The sequence below is a fragment of the Melanotaenia boesemani genome, chromosome 1 (assembly GCF_017639745.1).
Source record: "Melanotaenia boesemani isolate fMelBoe1 chromosome 1, fMelBoe1.pri, whole genome shotgun sequence".
Taxonomy (NCBI): domain Eukaryota; kingdom Metazoa; phylum Chordata; class Actinopteri; order Atheriniformes; family Melanotaeniidae; genus Melanotaenia; species Melanotaenia boesemani.
Window position 1 is genome coordinate 24854754 of NC_055682.1, and position 19131 is coordinate 24873884.

Below are 19131 nucleotides of genomic sequence, written 5' to 3' on the forward strand. Positions count from 1 at the left end.
TTGAAAATGAGGGATTAGTACCTGTGAATAGGCCATTGGTTAACTTTAACATCTGAGAAAATTCAATTGATACTGCATTCATTTTTTGTTAGCCAAACATGGTCCCATCTACAATGTCCTTCAAAAAGCAGATAAGAATAGACACATAATCAGCCTTGCAGAGCATATTATACCTTGATACTGAGCACTGAATCCTTTTCTTCTATGATTGCTGTCTGAGGTGAAGTGTATCCGAAGCCAGTTCTTATTTGAAATCACCGGTGAGGGCACGGTTGTACCAGTCAGCCTGGAAGTAAAAAAAAAACAAAAAAACAAAAATCAAAGACATTACTTTATTAAAAACAAATGAGAAAAAAGCCACTCAAAGAAGATCCAACAACTAACTAATCACATTTCTATTTTTCTGAAGTGAAGCAGTCCTTCTGAAAAAAAAAAAAAAAAGAAAAAAAAACTTGTTGCAGCAACACTTCTGCGTCTTCTAGAAGATACCGAAACAAGACAACCTGTGAAAGAAAAGATATTTGATGCAACAAGACTTCAGCTGCTGCTACTGCAAATCCACAGTATGCATCTTTAGAGAAAAATCTATTGTGTTATGGTATTGCTGTGCAATGTGCTTCTCTGCATTTTAGGCTGAGGGAGAAAAAGTGCAGCTGAAGCAGTAGGGATGTTGCAGGAAATGTCTTGTACAGTAATTACAAAAAGCAGAATTACAGACTGCAGCAAGATCTACATGTGCTGTAAAGAATCTGATTAATTTTACCTTCCAAATCTATTTGCAAAACCTATCCCGATAAGGTACAGTTAGTAAAACTATTATTACTTGATCTCTTACTATTCAAGGAGGACTATCACACACCCACCCCTGAAGTTATTTTCTGATGTTAATATTTTAGAAATTTCCTTTAAGTGCCTCACAAGAAGATAAAGTGCAAAAGCATACCTCTTGCACAAGCTCTTGTTTTTTCAAAGATGACAGAAACAAGGACTTACACTTACTGACCAAAGCTGATCTGACTACTATGGTTGCTAAATGATCAGAACTATCAAAACCCATCTTGCACTTGAGTTTTTTTTTATTATTATTATTATTATTATTAAATCAACATTATTAAAATATGCAGTGAAATCTGCACCTGTGCTTTTTTTCATGTCATGCTAAGTATTTACTTGTAATGATGGATGGCACATCCACAGTTTACAACACTACACACCCAGGAAACCATTATTTGTGAAAGGTGAACAGAAAACGAGAGTCACTCATCCAAGCTTGTACTCTTAAAACAATATATAACACTAACACAGAATACAGGACACAAAGGGATGCATTGCGTTGGATTATTATTATTTTTTTTTCTTTTTTTGAGATTGAAAATATCCACTAATAAATAACCAATAATAATAATTAGTATCATTATCAGTGTCATCGTCGTCATCATATCTCTGATGTGATTTTTGTGCAAGTTGTACAAAACAGGAAATTTGTGACTGTAAAACTGAGTTGTTGAACTTAAAATATGCGAGTTACTAATATTAGCCTTTGCGTACGCATAGCAAAAGACAAATCTGAAAAGAGTAAAAAGCTAAGCAAAGGAATTTGATAGAGATTGTGAATTGGTAAATGGAGGAGAGATGCCCAAATGAAAAAAAAAAAAAACAATAAATTCCTAAGCATCTTCACGAAGATAGTAGACTTTGTAAAGTCTTACATCAGCTTTAGTCTCTCTCTCATTTTGTTTCCAACAGCCTCCCGAAGGGGTAGTTATAAAAAATATAAACGAAGTAGGGAAATGTTGCACTGAGAGAAAAAAGGAAATGATGTAAGAGTCTGCCTGGAAGCAGATGTTCTACTGTTTCACAAGCCCCCCACCACAAAGTAACAAGAGCTGTTGAAGCTGTCCTTTAATAAGGCTTCAGGTATGTGGAGACCAAAGTAAAATACACTAAGGCATGGGAAACAGAAAAGTTAAAAGCTTAAAAAACAGGAACACGAGAGCTGCTGAAAGTTTAGAGCTTGGTAGAAGTTAATAGAGACACTAAGTTTTGTCACTGTGAATACAGTTAAGCACGAATTTAAAAAGAAAGTAGAAGAATTAGAAATTTAAAAAATATGAAAGAGGAGACAAACAGCACTGCCAACATATCTGCCTGAAGGCAGAATAAATCTGGAGTATACAGAGATCATCTGGAACACAGCAGACCAGTGTGCTATCTTTATCACCCACTGTGGTTAAATATTAATCTTAACTATAATGACACAAAATAAGTGAGATATTAAAATGGGACAGAAGCTAAGAGCACTGACACAGCTCTCCAGGAAACAGAAATCTATGAGAAGCAGTCAGGTGTAACTAGTGTACTTTCCTACAGGTAGAGTCTGCCCATGTTTTGGCTGCGATGCTGCAGGGTGAAGTTAGATAAGCCAGATGTATGTATGGACTATTTCCTTGATCTTCCCAGGGAAGTAGAGAAAATACCTTTTTTTGGAACAGTTATGAGTTGCAAAAGTATGATTGACACCGTGTGTGCTGCAAAATACATGAAGAAAGAATCAGAAAACTTGGAGTGACAGCTGCAAATGGACATTGGGAAGGTGTAACTGAAGTGTTGGGAACTTTCTTCCAAATACTTTTTGTGATATGCATGGTACCATGCTGAGGATCCCACAAGAGTTTGTTCTCTAGATTAGTTAGTGTTTTTTTCTGGGTTTTTTTTTATCTCGTGTCACAAAACCTCTGTCAAATATTGAAACAGAAAATAAAACTTCACAAAGAGCCCTTTAAGTAGATTGTAGATCTCCCTGTCCTAGAACAACAGAACAAAAAATGACTTGTCTGATCTCTGTCTTTGTGGGAGTCTGCTTTGCCAATGTTGATTCTGTAGGAAAAAAATAAGTCTGGAAGATCACTTGCTCCATACTGCTCAGCAGGAACTCCTCCGTGGTGAGAGGACCACTCACTAACCGACCTGGATTAACATTAGCCTTGTATTTCCAAAGTGAAAGCACATTTCTGATAGCTATCAGAATGTGTTACTTTACTGTACCTGCATTATAATGAACTCAGACTTATATAAAAGTGTTTTCAAGACTTCACTCATCTTCTACACATGTGCAGAGGGCTCCCTGCAGTCACAGATTCTGATAGGTCACAGATTTTGGTGAAACACTTATCTTTGTAATTGTGTTTCGGTGAACTTAAAAAAAAAGTGTTTCACTGGAAAAGTTCTGCACTTGCCAACCACCATAAGTCTGCAACCTTTACAATCCAATTTTCCCTCAGCCCAGCTAAATAAAATATGTTTAGAGCTGCAAATGTTACGAGACCTTTTTAGAAAAGGCAACTTATAATTTTTTTTATAATTATCTGCTAAAGAAAGTTTGTTATTTTTGAAGAACCACATTTCTATTTCTATCTTTGCCTGCAAGTCTCTGCATGTAGCCAGTGAGCCAGAACATTAAAAAAAAATAAAATAAAATAAAATAAAAAAAAATATATAGTGCACAAAGTAAATAAAAAATTGTTTATTCTAAAAATTGAAAAGAATAATAAGTCATTAAAAGATGGCACATTACAACCTGTTAAAAGTTCACATTATATTATTGTATTGCTTAAGCACTGAAGTGTAAGCAAAATTTTAATGATTCACTTTGCTGAGTTGGAAATAATCATAAAAGGTTTTATGCTCCTGAGAAATATTATTGATATATTGCTAATTATATTTCGGAGATTTATCCAATATTTTGCTATAATAAATAACATGCAGTGGCTTTGCCTAAAAAAGAGCAGAATAAGATATGTTCTGCATTTTTTTAAAACAATTTAAAATGCTGTGTAAAATACTGTGTATGTTAAATGTATGGAGAACTCCTGCCACAGCATTAGAAAGTCTCTCTTATTGATCGGTCAAAGGAAACTATGATAAAGAATTACTCACTCAACCATGTCATTTGTTTTTCCACGTGTATAGATCAGCGCTTGTGTTTTTTGCACAGCAGGTCTCTCAAAAGTGCATTCATCTTTGCAATGAGGTGTTTATGTACTAAAATCTTGCAATAAAATCCCTAGCAGTGTTATTGTCAACAAACTGTTCTTGGTGACACAGACTGATTTCATCCTGCATTGACATTCTCAGTCACCTGGGTAGGAGTTGCTGGTCTGTTTTTCTTCACACAACACAATAATGCATGGGGTCATTAAATGTAGACTGTCAACCACACTGTTTACTGTACTGGTGTTTTTTGCTCTTACCTCTCGTCAGTCTGGAACATGTAGTCCCAAAAGGGTCTAAGCACTGTTGCTCTAAAACATGTTCAGTGATGTGTCCCATTGGAAGCATCTCACTCGTGCTTAGCTCAGATATTCCAGTACTTTATTTTACTCGCTTGTTCAAGCTTCTTAATGAACACAATTTCTGTTTGTCTTCATTAACATGCTGCTATGTGCTAAACTGTTTCAGACGCTCTTTTCAGCTTCCAGATTTCGACAGCCACAATTAATATGGTATTTGCTCATTCATTTACTTTTGATAATGTGTTTCCGTCATACACTACAAATGAAAAATAAAAGTCTATTAACAGTTTGCTATGTGCATGTGGTTTTATTTTATACATACATATATCATACATACATACATATTTTATGCACACACACACACACACACATATATATATATATATATATATATATATATATATATATATATATGTATGGTCTAGGTGAATACTCGATTCTGATTGACTGAAGGGTGTCCATTAAAAAGTGATAATGGACACCTATGAAAGAAGTTCCGGTCAAATAGACTTACTGTTGTAAAATATTGCTCTGACTAAACAGTAGTTGGTAACCATGGCAACAGAAACTCAGATGCTGGGCTGCAGATATGCCAGATCAGAGCAGCCTGCAAGCTTACTGAACAATGTAGGAAACTATTTGTGGACTTTAACTGTTTGAAACAAAATGTTGCATCATCCTCTGGACACACACAAGCTGTATGAGCTGCACCCGCCCTCTGAAATGTTTGTGTCATGTAACATAACTGCGGCCGACCGAACGGCAGGTTCTGTGTCAGAGTCAGTTACCTTGGCAACGCGTCACAACAAAATAGTCCTCTTAGCCATTTGTTGTGAAAAACTTACGATTTTAACGGTAAAAAAAACAACATTAACACATTAATAATTTATTTATTATTTTTTCTTTCGTAAGTAACCGTGGTATTAGTGGGATAATGCCCTTCAAGGTGGCCATTATCATAAATTAATGGACTTTGGGGCGGCAACCGCCTCTGCGTCGTGCATTAATTTATGATAACGGACACCTCGTCGGGCATTATTCCTTACATATATATATATGGATGCTTAGCTCATCATACAACTCTCCTTAAAAAATCCTAAAAGTCTCTGCTTGTAAGCAAAAATATTGTGCTTTAGGTCAAAATGCCCTCTTCTCAAATTTAGTGTTGTCCATGCAAATGTCTTGCACTCGTGTTTGAACTCTTCTCAAATTCAGACTCCTTCTGTGCTTACAGATAACTTTTGCCTGATTTCTTCTGAATAGTCTTTGGCTGTTGTAAAAAAGATTTGGTTGAAATTCATCTAGCCAACACAATGCCAGATATGATGCAGACCACTTACACAATAACTCCCTCTATGTGGGTCTGCATGTTTTACTTCACAGAGTGCACTGAGGATAGCTAGTTAACTGGTTGCTGTTACTCCCACCCAAGGCTACTTTTATTATGCATTTAATGCATTTCCTCTTTAACTCGAAAGGGTGACACACCATGTTGCAGTAAAAGGGCCCGAAATCCAACTGTGTAGCACCAGGCAGTGGCTAGATACTTGCCGCAGGAGGTTACATCCATCTGATAGGGCAGCACTAATTACTGAGAGACCATCAGTGGCCCATTGACCTACTGGTAATTCCTGCAAAAAGTTTTACTAATTGCATATAGAAGTGTAATTTTAGATTTAAATTCATTTTACTTTTTTCTGTGTTTTGTGTATATACTTTGGTAAATTAAATGTGCTGCATTAGCTATAAGTTAGAGTAAAACTTTTAAGACCTTACTTGTCTAATAGCAATATCTGGAGGTCTCAAAAGGGTAAGGACAGAATAACAAAAACTGATTTTACAATGCTGACAAGCACAAAACTAAACAAAGTAAAGTGAATGAAGTCATGCGTAAGAACATCAGAATAATAAGGAAAGATTATGAGTAGATGGAGAAACATAAAAATGAAACAAGAAATGGTGCGTCTCTTCCATTATTGATGGAAACATGCCAGCTGCCTGACATTGGAGTGAGGTAGACATAAGAGGTGAGAGGCAGAAGAAGGATGGATGAGACTGAGCTGAAGAGAAGGGCACACAAGTTTTATTTATTTATTTATTTTTTTTAAAGAACAAATAAGAGGAGAACAGAGAAAAGACTGATTAAAATAAGAAAGATAGGTACAATGAAAGAAAATCATTGATTCGCAGCACTCTGGAGCTGGAGAGGACAGCAGAGAAATGAAGGACAGGCCAGGACAAGACAGCAAAGCTGGTTTTCATATGACAAGAAGGAAAACAAGTGAACGAGAGCTGATAGAGAGGACAAAAGCAGAGAGGATGCCTGCAAAACATCAGCTTGAATACAGGAGCTGGCTGAGAGGAGGTTAGAGGGAGACGTTCACTTACATGAAAACAAAAAAGGTTGCATGGGCCTTGATAGGAGGTCAAAAGTGATGAAAGAAAGTACCAGAAGGCAAGCCTAAATGAGGGCCGGCATTACTAATTCCTGATTGTATAGAATAGAAATAAATGAGAAAGACAGTGAAGCTGCAGGAGAGCAGTGCAAACAAAGAAGGATAGATAAGGAGGAAAGGGCGGCCACTAGCTAAATCATTCTCCTCAAGACAGTGGCTTTGTGCATCATCTGTTTGATGTAGTTGTTGTAAGAAGTAATTGTGACTGAGAAAGAAGGTGAACACAGTACAGGATGCATGCTGGCAGAGGTGAATTGAACACTCAATCAGACACTACATGTCTACATTTGTTCCTCTGCAGCGATATCACTAGATGATGTGTAATGTGAACTTTTGTTTACATGGTAAGCATAGCAAAGTTACAATTTAAGGTTAAACATTGATGGTGGGATGCAACATAGCTCAGCTGGTTGAGTTGGTTCATCATGTACAGAGGTTAAAGCGCCACATAGCAACAGGCCTGGGTTTGATTCCCGGCTTGGACTCAAGTTGCGTGTCTATCCCCTTCCTATCAAGCAACTTCAAAAAACAAAAAGAAAAAAAAAAGGCCAATAGTGCTCAAACATTCCTTGAAATAAGGAAGGGTCAACTTCACCAGGCTGTTGTGTTGTAAAGCTATGGCCTAGATCAGTGTTAAGTCACTCTAAGGTGCTCCAATTTTATTTAATTTGTTTTTAACAAATGTTCTTTTTTTTTTTTTGCTTTGCTTTGCTTTGTTTTTCTTTATTCTATTTCATACCAGCACCAGTGCTAGAAGTGCTTGCTTGGCTTGAAGAAATTAGGTATGTCAACAGCGCTTTGCCTATTCAAAGTGTGTAATTCTACTTTCTAATTCATATGGTGGTTGGCAAACAGAGCTATGCTGTATTAACACATCAGCTAAAAGATATGAGGATAAAGAATCTAGCTAATTACTTGCCTTTATAGCATGTTTGTATAAACATTTTAAAAGCAAAAATGTGTTAAGTGAGATTGTTCTAAAGCATTATTACATAAACTTTGACAGCCCCCCCCCCCCCCCGTCCCCCACACCCCCAAAAACAGATCATGAGAATGAAAGCAAAGTGTAGAAAAAAGACGTGAAAGAGTCAAGACAAAAGAAGATAGAAGATAAGAGTACAAGAAAGAAGAAAAAGGGAAAAGGGAAAAAAGGGAAGGTTTTGCTAGACTGATAAGATGAAAAGCGTAGTCACAAAAAAGAGCAGGAGGTATTTCTTTTCTGTTGTTATTGCCTTTCTTTTGGTGATACATGAACACAAAGAAAAATGCATAAATTTAGCCTTGTTTCATTGCTGCTTTTATTGCTAGTCCCTGTTGATGTGTGTGTCTACAGAATGACCAAAAAAAAAAAAAAAAAAAAAGAAACCCACTAAGAATAAATCATTGGACATAAGTCTGAGAAGTTAAAGCACATTATCCACAACAGATAGCTGTTTATTCCAAGTGTTCAGTGCAAAACCTGGGTAAATAGATACTTTAATCTTATTAAACACCCACACATTCACACACGAAAAACACACACACAAAGACACACACACACAGTCAGTAAACACAATTTAAAATATTAATGTTATAGCAGGACAAATGATGAAAACAAGAAAAGAGAGACTATGAGAGCAGTGGTGATAAAAAAAAAAACAAAAAAAACAGGAGAAACAAAAAGGAAGAAAAAACAGGAAACAACAAAAGAGGATGAGAAAGTTGGGGATTTAAAAGGAGTGGAAATGAGAGGAAACCAAAAAAATAAAAATAAAAATAAGGAGAGAACAAATACAAAGAAAGACAAGAGGCAGGTTAGAGAGAAATAAAAATATAAAAAAAGAAAGTGAAAACAAGAAAGTAAGAAAATCTATATTATATGGTAGATGTTGCTGGACCCAACATGTACAGGCTCTGAAGACTAGCTTTATCCAGATGCTGCAGGACTTTTGTGGTGCCCTTTACATTTCTGGATAAGTTTGGATTCAAAGTACAGGCCTTAACATGACTGTGAGAAAAAATAAATACTGTATAATTACATAACAATGTATTTTTTTGGTCACAGGAAACAAACAAAGAAAAGAAAAGAAAAGAAAAGAATCAATAGTTTATCCACGTAGTTTTAAGATTTGCTTGGCAGAAATGTGATCTGGAGTAATAAATGGTGCCATAAGGTGCACTTAGCTTTGTCTTCTGGTAGAGTAACCATGAAAGGATGTAGTATCAGAGTCATCAAAGCCATTTAGGGACATGAGAAACCTGAAAATAAAATCTTCATCAAACTTTCAAAGTGATGGTGAGCTATTCATACTACATTAATGTTCCTCATGGCTCCATTTAGATATGCTTGTGCTACAGTGTTTATGTAATATTTGCCGTTTGAATGAGAGTTGACAGTGTATGGAGTAAGTTCTATCACTGAAGTCTTCATAGAGTCACAGTTACATCCCTTTAATATTTTATATTAATGTGCAAGTAGTTGAGTAACATCTTATCAATGGATGAAACCAGTTGAACGCATCACTTTTATCTGTATAAGAACTCAAGTCCTACTGAAGCTTATTTGCTCCAAGCTGGTTAGTGGAAATGGACACGATGAGCTTTGGATTCTACTTGCTAAACTCAAAAGGTTTGCTTTAAAAGTCATCTTTGCCATTACCTGTAAACTTGTGTGTTCGGACTTAGAATCACACCACCTTTACTGAAACAGACATGACCTTTTGCAGGTGTTAACAAACCTGCCTCACAGGTAGCAGCTCATCACATTGCATATAATGACGGTTTATTGCAATTGCTGGAAATTATACCCTTTCATTTAGCTTAATAAAAGTCTGAAAGAGGTAAAGGAGGAAGGGAAAACTCAAGGATTACTTCAGTCTGGTTAAATCAGCATCACAAACCACTGCTTATTAAAAATCCATGGCTACCACAGTGATAATACACTGTAGTAAATTTATGAGTTTTCACTTGCGACTGAGTTGAAATGAATGTGAATGATTTAGTGGCCATTAAGGAACAAAATGTGATTAACTGTTGATGGCAATGCAACTTCAATATGGAGCACTAGCCTCTTGCAGAGACTGCATTTATTCGCTTGGAAAAAAATTACATGAGTAGTGATACTGTTTATCGCTGCTTTGAAAGACCAGAAGGAAAGGAGGACAGAAAGGAAGGAAGGAAAGGTTGGGAAAAAAAAATAAGAGATAGATTGCCTGAGGGAGTGTTGAGAGAGCAATATGAAAATGCTAGGACGATTTGAACACAAATAAAGAAAGAAGAGTGAGTTAGGGTACAAGTTAGGGTAAAAGGAGAGGGGGAGGGGATTTCACAGCTGGAATGACCTGAGACTTTGTCTAAATTCTAGTAGAGTTTGAAAAATCTTATTAAGAATAACTAATTTTTCAATTATATAAACTTAACATGTATTCTTAAATAATACAACCGTGTATCAAATGTTGAAATTTCAAGGATATTTCACTGTATACAATCTTTTTATTCTTAAAAATGCACTTGTAATTGCTTGAATCTTGAATCAAGTAAGAAAGAAACATCATTTCACTTTGATAACAGTTTCTTCTACAAACTGAAAAAGGCCATGCAGCGCATTTATAAATACGCATTTAAAATTCTTTCTTTAAGTGTGGTGCTGAAAGATTTAAAATTAGCATTTGAAAAAAAAAAACACTCTTCATCCATACATTTGCTGATGGAGCCATTAATGACCAGATTAACTCAGACCAAAATGCATTTGATCACTTTAAGAATCAACACCTGTGTCATGCCTTGTGGGTTTTCTGGTTTGGGGCTGGATTAGTTTAGTTGTAGCTGAGGCTCTGTTTTGTTTCCCCGTTGTGTCTCTGATGTGTCGTCCATATAAGTGCTTCCAAATTAAAACCTTAATTCCGGCACCCATCTGCCTCCTGCTTCTCTGTCCTGCTTTTGGGTCTTCACATCCCGCAATCCATGAAAATGTGCAGTAAAATATGGTGGTGGCTGCTCTTTCCCTGTTGATAAATTGTGGTGCTTCATCAAAATGCACAAGGAAACGCATGAACAGAGGCCCTGATAACACTGTCACAGCCATACAGGAAATGTGACATGAGTGTACTGTGTGGCCTGTTGACAATTCACTTGTTAAATAGATGAACATAAAGAAACATACTAAAGGCCTCACAACATAATAAAGCCTTTGTAGTACAGTACACACAAGCAATACAAATAACTAGAGGTCTAATGACATCTCTCTGACCCTCTCGACTGACCCTGTCTCTGTCATTCATTTAGTCTCTTAGATGAATGCTTTCATTCCCTCTGCCATTCTTCGTAAAGCCTTAGGCAGTCTTATGGATGACCTCACTCAGCTAGCAGTTTTTAAAAGCATAACAACCAGCAGGTTAGTCGCAAATAATATATTGAGAGTTTGTGTATGTGTTTAAGCCCGTACTTTGTGTATCTGTGCAGCAGTGTTTGTGGGTATGTGTCTATGTGTGACAGCTAGTCAACATGGCATTCAACCTGCCAGCTAGTAGACAGGAACATGAAACAGGAAATTGCTTTTGGGACAGCCAATCAGAAAAATCTCCCCGTAAACAGGAAGGACCCGTCACAGTGGACCTGTCAGGTGTCACTCATTTTCACAATGACCTGTCCAGATGCCTCAGTGAAAATGTCAATCATTACATAATACCTTCTCTGGAGAAAAACACTTAGCATTGTAGAAGAATCTGCATGGCAGAAAACCTTTTAAATATATTTTTGCGAAATCCTGCAGACTTTTGCATTTATCAGTGGACTTTCTTTGGGTATAAAACATCCGGCCCTCTCCTGAGTTAGAACCTTTGTCTTTTTACCCATTTCTTTAGCATATTCAGTAACAGAAAAAAAAAGTTGTACCTAACTTCAAAATATACTGTACATCTATAAAGATCTATTTTTTTTTGTTGTGGTACATAATTTCACAACCTGGCTAGGTTTCAGGGTTTTATTTTTTTGAACTGAACAACATAAACTCTTTGATATTATGTGCCCTATGATCTGAAATCCTTCAGGTCAAAGCAAAGGACTTCAGTTGTTAAAGTCTCCATTATCCATGTGACAAAATGTTGGATATATTTTCTCCTCTATGTTCCAAATCTTCCTCCTGAATTGCAGAGGGTGCATTGACTGGTCCTTGAATGTTATACGGTCAGAGCCAAGCTTTGTGTGAATAGTTGAGTGCGTGTTATCTGTCAGAGCCTAGAGAAATCCTCAACAGCGCGCCCTGTCAGCGGACCACTTAAGACTTGACACAAGCACATGCACACAAGCACACTCACACATGGCATTCAACCACTTACACAAATGGTATCACGAGAATGCAATGGTTGATGTCAACTGCTCTGCTAGTGACAGCACTTAAAGCACAATTATTCTCCATTCCTTTTGTTTCCATTTCCTGCTATTCTCTTTGCCTCTTTCACTCAACTTATTTATCTGTCGACCTATTAATTTAGTTGTTTGAGCATTGCAGCACAAAGCATCTTTCCCCATAGGAGACATCACATGCAGTCACAAAATAAAAAAAAAAATAAAAATACATGAAGCTTGCATTTAAAATTTCAAGCCTCAACCTTAATTAATGCATCCGAATCCAGTGTTGTGCAAGTTCATGCCTCTCATGAACTAATTTAAAGTTTAGTTCATTCATTTTTAAAATGAATAGTTCACGTTCATAGTTCACCCTTTCAATTTTTAACTATTTCAAAGTTCAGTTCATTTCACTTGTTTTAAGTTAGGACTGAGAATGAAGGACTGATGTTGAGAAACCTGTAATTAACTAACCTGTTGCTGGGATGTCATACCGCTGAAGGTTGCAGGCAGTGTGATCTGGGTCATCTGGGGTTGTTGGCAGGGGGTCTTACCCTTTTCTAATGGCTTTTTTTTTAAATGGCAGGGACTTGCAGATATCCTTTCAAACTGGATAGATGCTTCAACTCCAAATGTCTCTTCAAATTAGAAGTCGATGAGGCTAAGCTAACTTGCTTTTTAAGAGCATGCACACATAACTTGCAGAAATTCCCATAAGCAGGACCGGACTGGTAAACAAAATTAGGCCAAGAGACAGACACTCATTCAGACCACCGCAGCTATTAAACTTCATGTTTTTTTTTGTTTTTTTTTTATGATTTTTTATTAACTTCTGCCCTCAGCAGCACATGCCGGCTTTTCTCCCTTTCTCTTTTTAGTACAGGGATGCTGTTGGCAGAGGGTGGGACTTAAACATTCCCCTCCAATCGGAAGTCTGTATCTCTCAACAATAAAAGCACAATTACCAACACCAATATTTGCTAACAAAAAAAGTAAAAACATGACGCGGTTAAGAGGAACTTTACCTAATATGATTTATGCAAAATTAGAAAATGAAAACGTCAACTCAACTTCCTAAACTCTATCAGGCAGCAACCCACCCGTGGAGCTATGCTAGTTCCAGCAGGACCCACCAACTGTTTTATGCAGTAAAATAAACCATGACATTACCATATGGAGCTTTTAACAAAATCCTCAGGCATCAACATTCAACCAAGTATAAAAAGCTGCAATCACTTCATTTGCAACCAGATAAACACAATTTATTTAGCTAATTGATGAAGCTAAAAGGTTCCTCATAAGTATTTAACCTGGACTAATAAAATGTTCCTCATTGGCACGGTTTTGCAGCTTTTTCTAAGTTGGACAAGGACAGATGTGGAAAGTGGATTTATACTCGCATGACGTCTGCATAAGGTTGGTCACGAATCACCGGTGTAAGCTCTGCATAGGTCCGCGGAGGCTTGACACACAAATCTTACAGACCTAGATGTGCACCCCTGCTTGCAGCACGGTTACGCCGATGTACTCCGTTGTGATTGGTAGATGCTTCTGGATTTGTGGAGCTTCTTGCTGAATTTGTGTGGTTACAGCAGAAGAGGAACTCCAACACAATGTCGTAACCATATACTCGAGTGCAAGAGCACATTTCACCAACATCATCTGTGCCAGCCCTTCCGTACGCAGATGCCACATAAGTATTAATCCAGCTTTAGTGTACAGACCAGTCAGCCACAGTATCAAAATATCGTGTTAGTTTAACATAGCACATAATATTAACTAATATTTTAGCTATAATATCAGGAAATAACATATAGGACCTACTTTTTATCCAAGGTTTAAATAACCAGTATCTTTGTTTCAGCTAACAGGCGACACAACAATGCAAAGCTACAACAGAATGAAGTTTTGACAGTAAGTAATATGATGGCCATAATTACAGCTACAACATAAGGGTCATGAAGTATCTCAACTAGTGATCATCATGTTATGTTTACATATAAATGTGCAGTTCGTCACCAGCTGTCTCATCTGTATCACACATGTATTAAGCAGTCTTGCTGCTGACTGCTGCACGCTGCTGCCAGTGCCACCTGAAAATATCAGAACGTTCTCTCATCCTGAAGTGTTTTCCTCTTTTTTGTCTCCTAGTCCATTTACACCACCACATTCCTCATCCTCTCAGCTGTACCTCGCATACTTTGCTCTTGTTTATTAATCTTTAAAAAAAAATCACTTAAACTACAGTTATGTTAATGTTTTTCTTCGTTTTTTTCATAAGTGCTTCTGAAAATTGTCAGTTCTGTTTTCTTGGTGATGTTGCAGTTGTTTTTTTTTTCCCCTTACAAGTGTAGTTGCTGGTTGTCTGTTTGTTTCTGCTAAGATTGAACAGCTGATGTTGCTGTCTTTTATCTGGATATCCTTGTCTTTATTTCTTTTTTCTTTTTGCTCTCATTTTTCTCTTGTCTCTTTACTATATTTTTCTCTTTCATTTTTTTTTCTTTTGTTTACATTGAAAACAACCCCCAACCCTTTTGTCAAGTCCAGCATAAATATGTGAAATCAGCAGTAGACAAGCTGAAAAAATAAAGAATAATGCTTAAACTATCAAAAGAGACCTTACATCCATAAAGCTCCTCTTGGCAAAGCAAAATTGTTGCACAACATGACAGCCACACCATCATTCTGCTTGCTATGATGCTGGACAGGACAAGGTAGAAGAAAAAATGTAAAGGGTACTGACCAATCAGCAATAGCGTATTAACGACAACTAAAGAGAAAAAGTTGTTTAGTCTGTGGGTGGGTGGCAGTACCAGACCATCCAATCAATCACACCGATGTAGAGAATCTTGAATTTTTATCTTTATTCTTATTTTACACAAGTAGGCCAGTCAGTGGCCTGAGGTTTTTGCAAACAAAAAAGGACTGTGAGGTTACAGACAAAGACCAATATTATTGAAAATCCAGTGACAGAACTTTTCTTGGTAAATGAAGTATAGATTGGTCTATGATGTACTTTGTTCATCATGACACTTTTTGGCTCATTTCTTCTTTTTCATTCTCTGTTCTGTTTTTGAATTGTTATGCCAGTCTTCCATTAACAATTAGGGGCCTGTTTCTAGGAGCCAAATGTTTCTGTGACTGTAGTTCACCTTATTCCTGTTAGGGGGCGCTGTACCTGCAGAGGTAACATATAGAAGGGGAAGACATTCCTGTGGTCATCAGATGTTTGGCACCAAAGGGCAAAGGGTTTTTTAAAGGAGTGGTGCCAAGATAGAAGCTGCACCTTGTTTGTTGATATGAGATTACTTCAATGCATAATCAAAGAAAAATAAATGTTTCTGAGCCATTCAAGGACATTCACTCACTTTAAGGCAGTGCAACAGTGAAAAGGCATGTCAACCTAATCCTGGCTCAAGCACTCTCAGAAGCTCAGTAATAGACTTAGCTCCTCTAACAGTTGATGCAATAATAACCCTGGTACTACCTGCTATAATAATGACCCTTGTACTACTTGCTGTCAAAACTCCATTTTATTATAAATGTTGCTGTGGTGTGTTGCAGTTATATCAGCCTAGACATAAAGCTACTGGTTATTCCAACCTTGGATACACAGGAGGTCTTGTATGGGATTTCCTTGTATCACATATATTAGTTACTATTATGTGCAATGTTAAACTGACAGGTGTGTACTTTAATACTCAGCTATACTAGTCTGTACACAGATACTGTTCACGCCGTTGTCCAACTCAGAAGCTGCCCAGCTGTAAACTGTGCCAGTGAGGAACATTTCATTAGTCCAGGTTAAATTATGATGAGGGAACTTTTTGACTAGATTAGTTTGTGAGTGTGTTTATCTGGGTGTAAATTATGTGATTGCAGATTTTTATGTTTGTTGATTAAATGTGTTTGATTTCTGAGACTTTTGTTCTCAGCTTCAAATGGAGTGTACGTTTGTGGATGTGTTTCTGTTCATATGGCACCAAAACATACCTCCCCAGGTGGGTTGCTGCATGGATAAGTTTGGAAACCCCTTTTAAGGTTGGCCAGTCTCATATTTGTTGTAAGTTTACTTTTTTCATTTTCCACTGGTATTTGAATTACATCAGGTGAAGCTGCTGTTGACCACTTCTTCTTTTTACTGTTGCAGCAAATTTTGATTTAACATATATTTATGGTAAACTGGCATCTGAGGTATTAGCTGAAAAAACGACACAGTCATGTTAATATTAACATAATATATGTGAATATGAATAATGGAGTCCTGTTGTGACTGTTGTTTTGAGTCTTTTGATAAGAGTAGGAGAGAGAAAAGCACTGGAGTGGTGGCTTATAGTTGTGTGTAAATGTTGGTCTATTTAGAACAATGAGCTGTGGTGTATATTTAGCCTACGTATTTGTGTTTGCATGCATGCATGTGTGCACTTCCGTGTGAGCATATGTGTGTAGTATAGCGGTCTAGTATGACCCTCAGCCTGATTTTTTGTCCATGTCCAGCCCTGAGTTAGTCTTCTTTGTTACATAAATGGAATTTAACATTGCAGCTCATCCCTGAAAAAAATTAAATCTGATTCACAGAATCATAAGTCCAAGTGTGAATTGTGTCAGAGAGGGTAAACAAAAAGAACAATAACCTTTCCAACAATTGATATGAGATTGTTCCAGTTTTCCCAGTAGCATCAACTGTATCATTGTTAATTAAAATGGCACAGCCCGTACTGTTGATGTATTAAAATATACACACAGTCAGCACGCCTAATGATATTGTAGACCACTGCATTAGCAGTACTTTTACTTTTAACTTGTTAAACCCTGGGGTTTTGGAGGTGCTGTTAGCCCAAACAGACCTACACAAATTAAATCAACAATAAATTTACAATTATCAGGTCAATATGCAACAGCTTGGTCTCAGTGGAGAGCTAAGAGCTCACAAAATATAATTCCAGTCTTATAAACATTTTGAATGTTCATATGCCTGAGCACGTTGTGATAAAGCAAATGAATTAATCACATTTTTATCCTTGCCTAATTGTTTTTTTTTTTTAGTTTACAAAGTGGAAAACATCATGATAGCAATGGTTCTATTCATAAAGTACCCACAGCAACACCTTGACTACAAATGTACGAAGTTACCTGAGAACAGCACAAAGCCCATAGATTTTATTAAGGTTTTACTGTACCAGTACCAGGTAGACTCTGCATGTGGTCATATGGATACCCAAAAAAACAGATATCCCAGACTACTGTGAAATAAGAGCACTTTTAATTTCCTAATGCAGTTTATCAAGTGAAGCTTTAAATATACATTTTTTTTTTCTGCCTTAGCCATGTGCTGCTTCACAAATATATGGCACACACTCACACCCTGAAGCAGCCTAAAAATTTTTAGTCAGCTACAGTCGATTTCTGAGCAGACTTGGCTCACAGGCCTCTGTGTTATTACTGAGGGAGGCCAAATTATTTTTTTTTCACTTTCCGCTCTCAAGATTTTCTCAGCAACTTATATAGAAATAGTGACAACCCTGCATGCCTAACCATGAGGATGCCTCCTCCCCTGCAAAAACACATAAGCCTTCAATGAATATGTGTGATACTCCAAGCGAACCAATGCAAATTCCAACAGTGCTCTAAATTTAAAAATCAGGGTGAGTTCTAGAACAACAGAGTGCCAATTTTAAAACACAGCCACTGAAAATGGCTGTGAAAACACAACAATTTATCACCCTTCCCTGTGAGACTTGAATAAATCAGGAAAATCAACAGGACTCCTGTGCAGCAAATCAATCAGCAGTTGTATCTGTCCAACCCAACAACATCATTAGTGCTCTTTTAATATTAAAGTTCTCCCCTCTTGAAAGTATACGTTTGAAAAAATTGCAGCGAAACCTACAACTGTTCATCCAAGTTATTGAACAAAACAACTAACCCTCTGCCATAATATTTCTTGGAAGATCCTATTCTAGCTTTGTTTCATATCAAGGCTGAGTAGTACTTTCTTTTATTCTTAATATTTAAAAGATCAATAAATATATAATTAACCTCCTTAATGTCTGCTTATGTCTGCCGTTCAACATATGTAATTTCCTGCTGATTTACACAAAGACTCATGTCACTAGCAAGACACACCTCTTTATATTGCAATTTTCGAATGAGATGCATATTGGTTCTTACCATATGCTTGGTGCTTCTGTCCCGCTGATTTCTAGGAAGTCATATTTGTCCTCTAATAAGAAGTCATTGAAAACGAGAGCTATAGTGTCCCCAGGTTCTGCAAGGATTGACCATGTGCAATCCAGGTTGTTGTCATACTCTGCAGGGTACCCTGGGCTGGTTATTGAACCTGCGGTGCCTCGTAACGTACCACCACACACTCCCTCCGCTGGTTGGAAATGGAGAGACACACATAGAGAATGAGAAGGAATAGGAACCCTGAAACATACGCATAAAACTGTATTTCTTACTGCATCTATTTGTTTTTGACCTTCTTACCTTCTTAAACAGGCTTGTATTTGCAATTTTCTTTGCTATTATTTTTTTGTTTTGTTTTGTTTTTCTTTATCAAAAAGCACTTTCAGCTGCATGACTATATAGAAGGTACTATGGTCCAATGTTATATTTTATTCCATTAAAGTAACATTATTGAAAGCACCAGCATGTTTTTCCGTTGTTTGATTAAGACCCTATTTTCAGTTACAAATCAACCCATGAGTCTTAAAAGGTGAATCTTAAGATAAAGCAATGTAAAAGACATACTCATAAAATTTAATTATAACTAAAATGACAATATTGTCATTTTCAATCATTATCATTACCATCATCAAATACTTTTCATTAATACATCATCGGCACATCTGCCCAACCCTGAGCTGTGTTGTTCAACCATCCACTGACTACGGTGACGGTAACATGGACATATCTGTTCTGCAGACTAATGAATCATTAGAAAAGCCTTTGCTTGATGATGCTGGGCTCCATCTGGCTCATGTAGTTGCTTATAGCGTAATCTGAGTCAGACTTTTTTGTGCTTTAAGGGAAATCAATACCAGAGAGCTTCTAAT

The 19131-nt window shown here is 36.9% G+C and overlaps 1 protein-coding gene across 1 annotated transcript in view; it reads right to left on the reverse strand.

The window, feature by feature from the left end:
- LOC121640431 (CUB and sushi domain-containing protein 1-like) overlaps positions 1–19131 on the reverse strand; it is a 344948-nt gene that overhangs the window by 205415 nt on the left and 120402 nt on the right. Inside the window, exons 4-5 of the mRNA XM_041986178.1 lie at positions 18245–18452; positions 174–286 (exon numbers count right to left, since the gene is read on the reverse strand). Coding sequence (XP_041842112.1) covers positions 174–286; positions 18245–18452 — 321 coding nt within the window. The remainder of the gene's footprint in view (positions 1–173; positions 287–18244; positions 18453–19131) is intronic.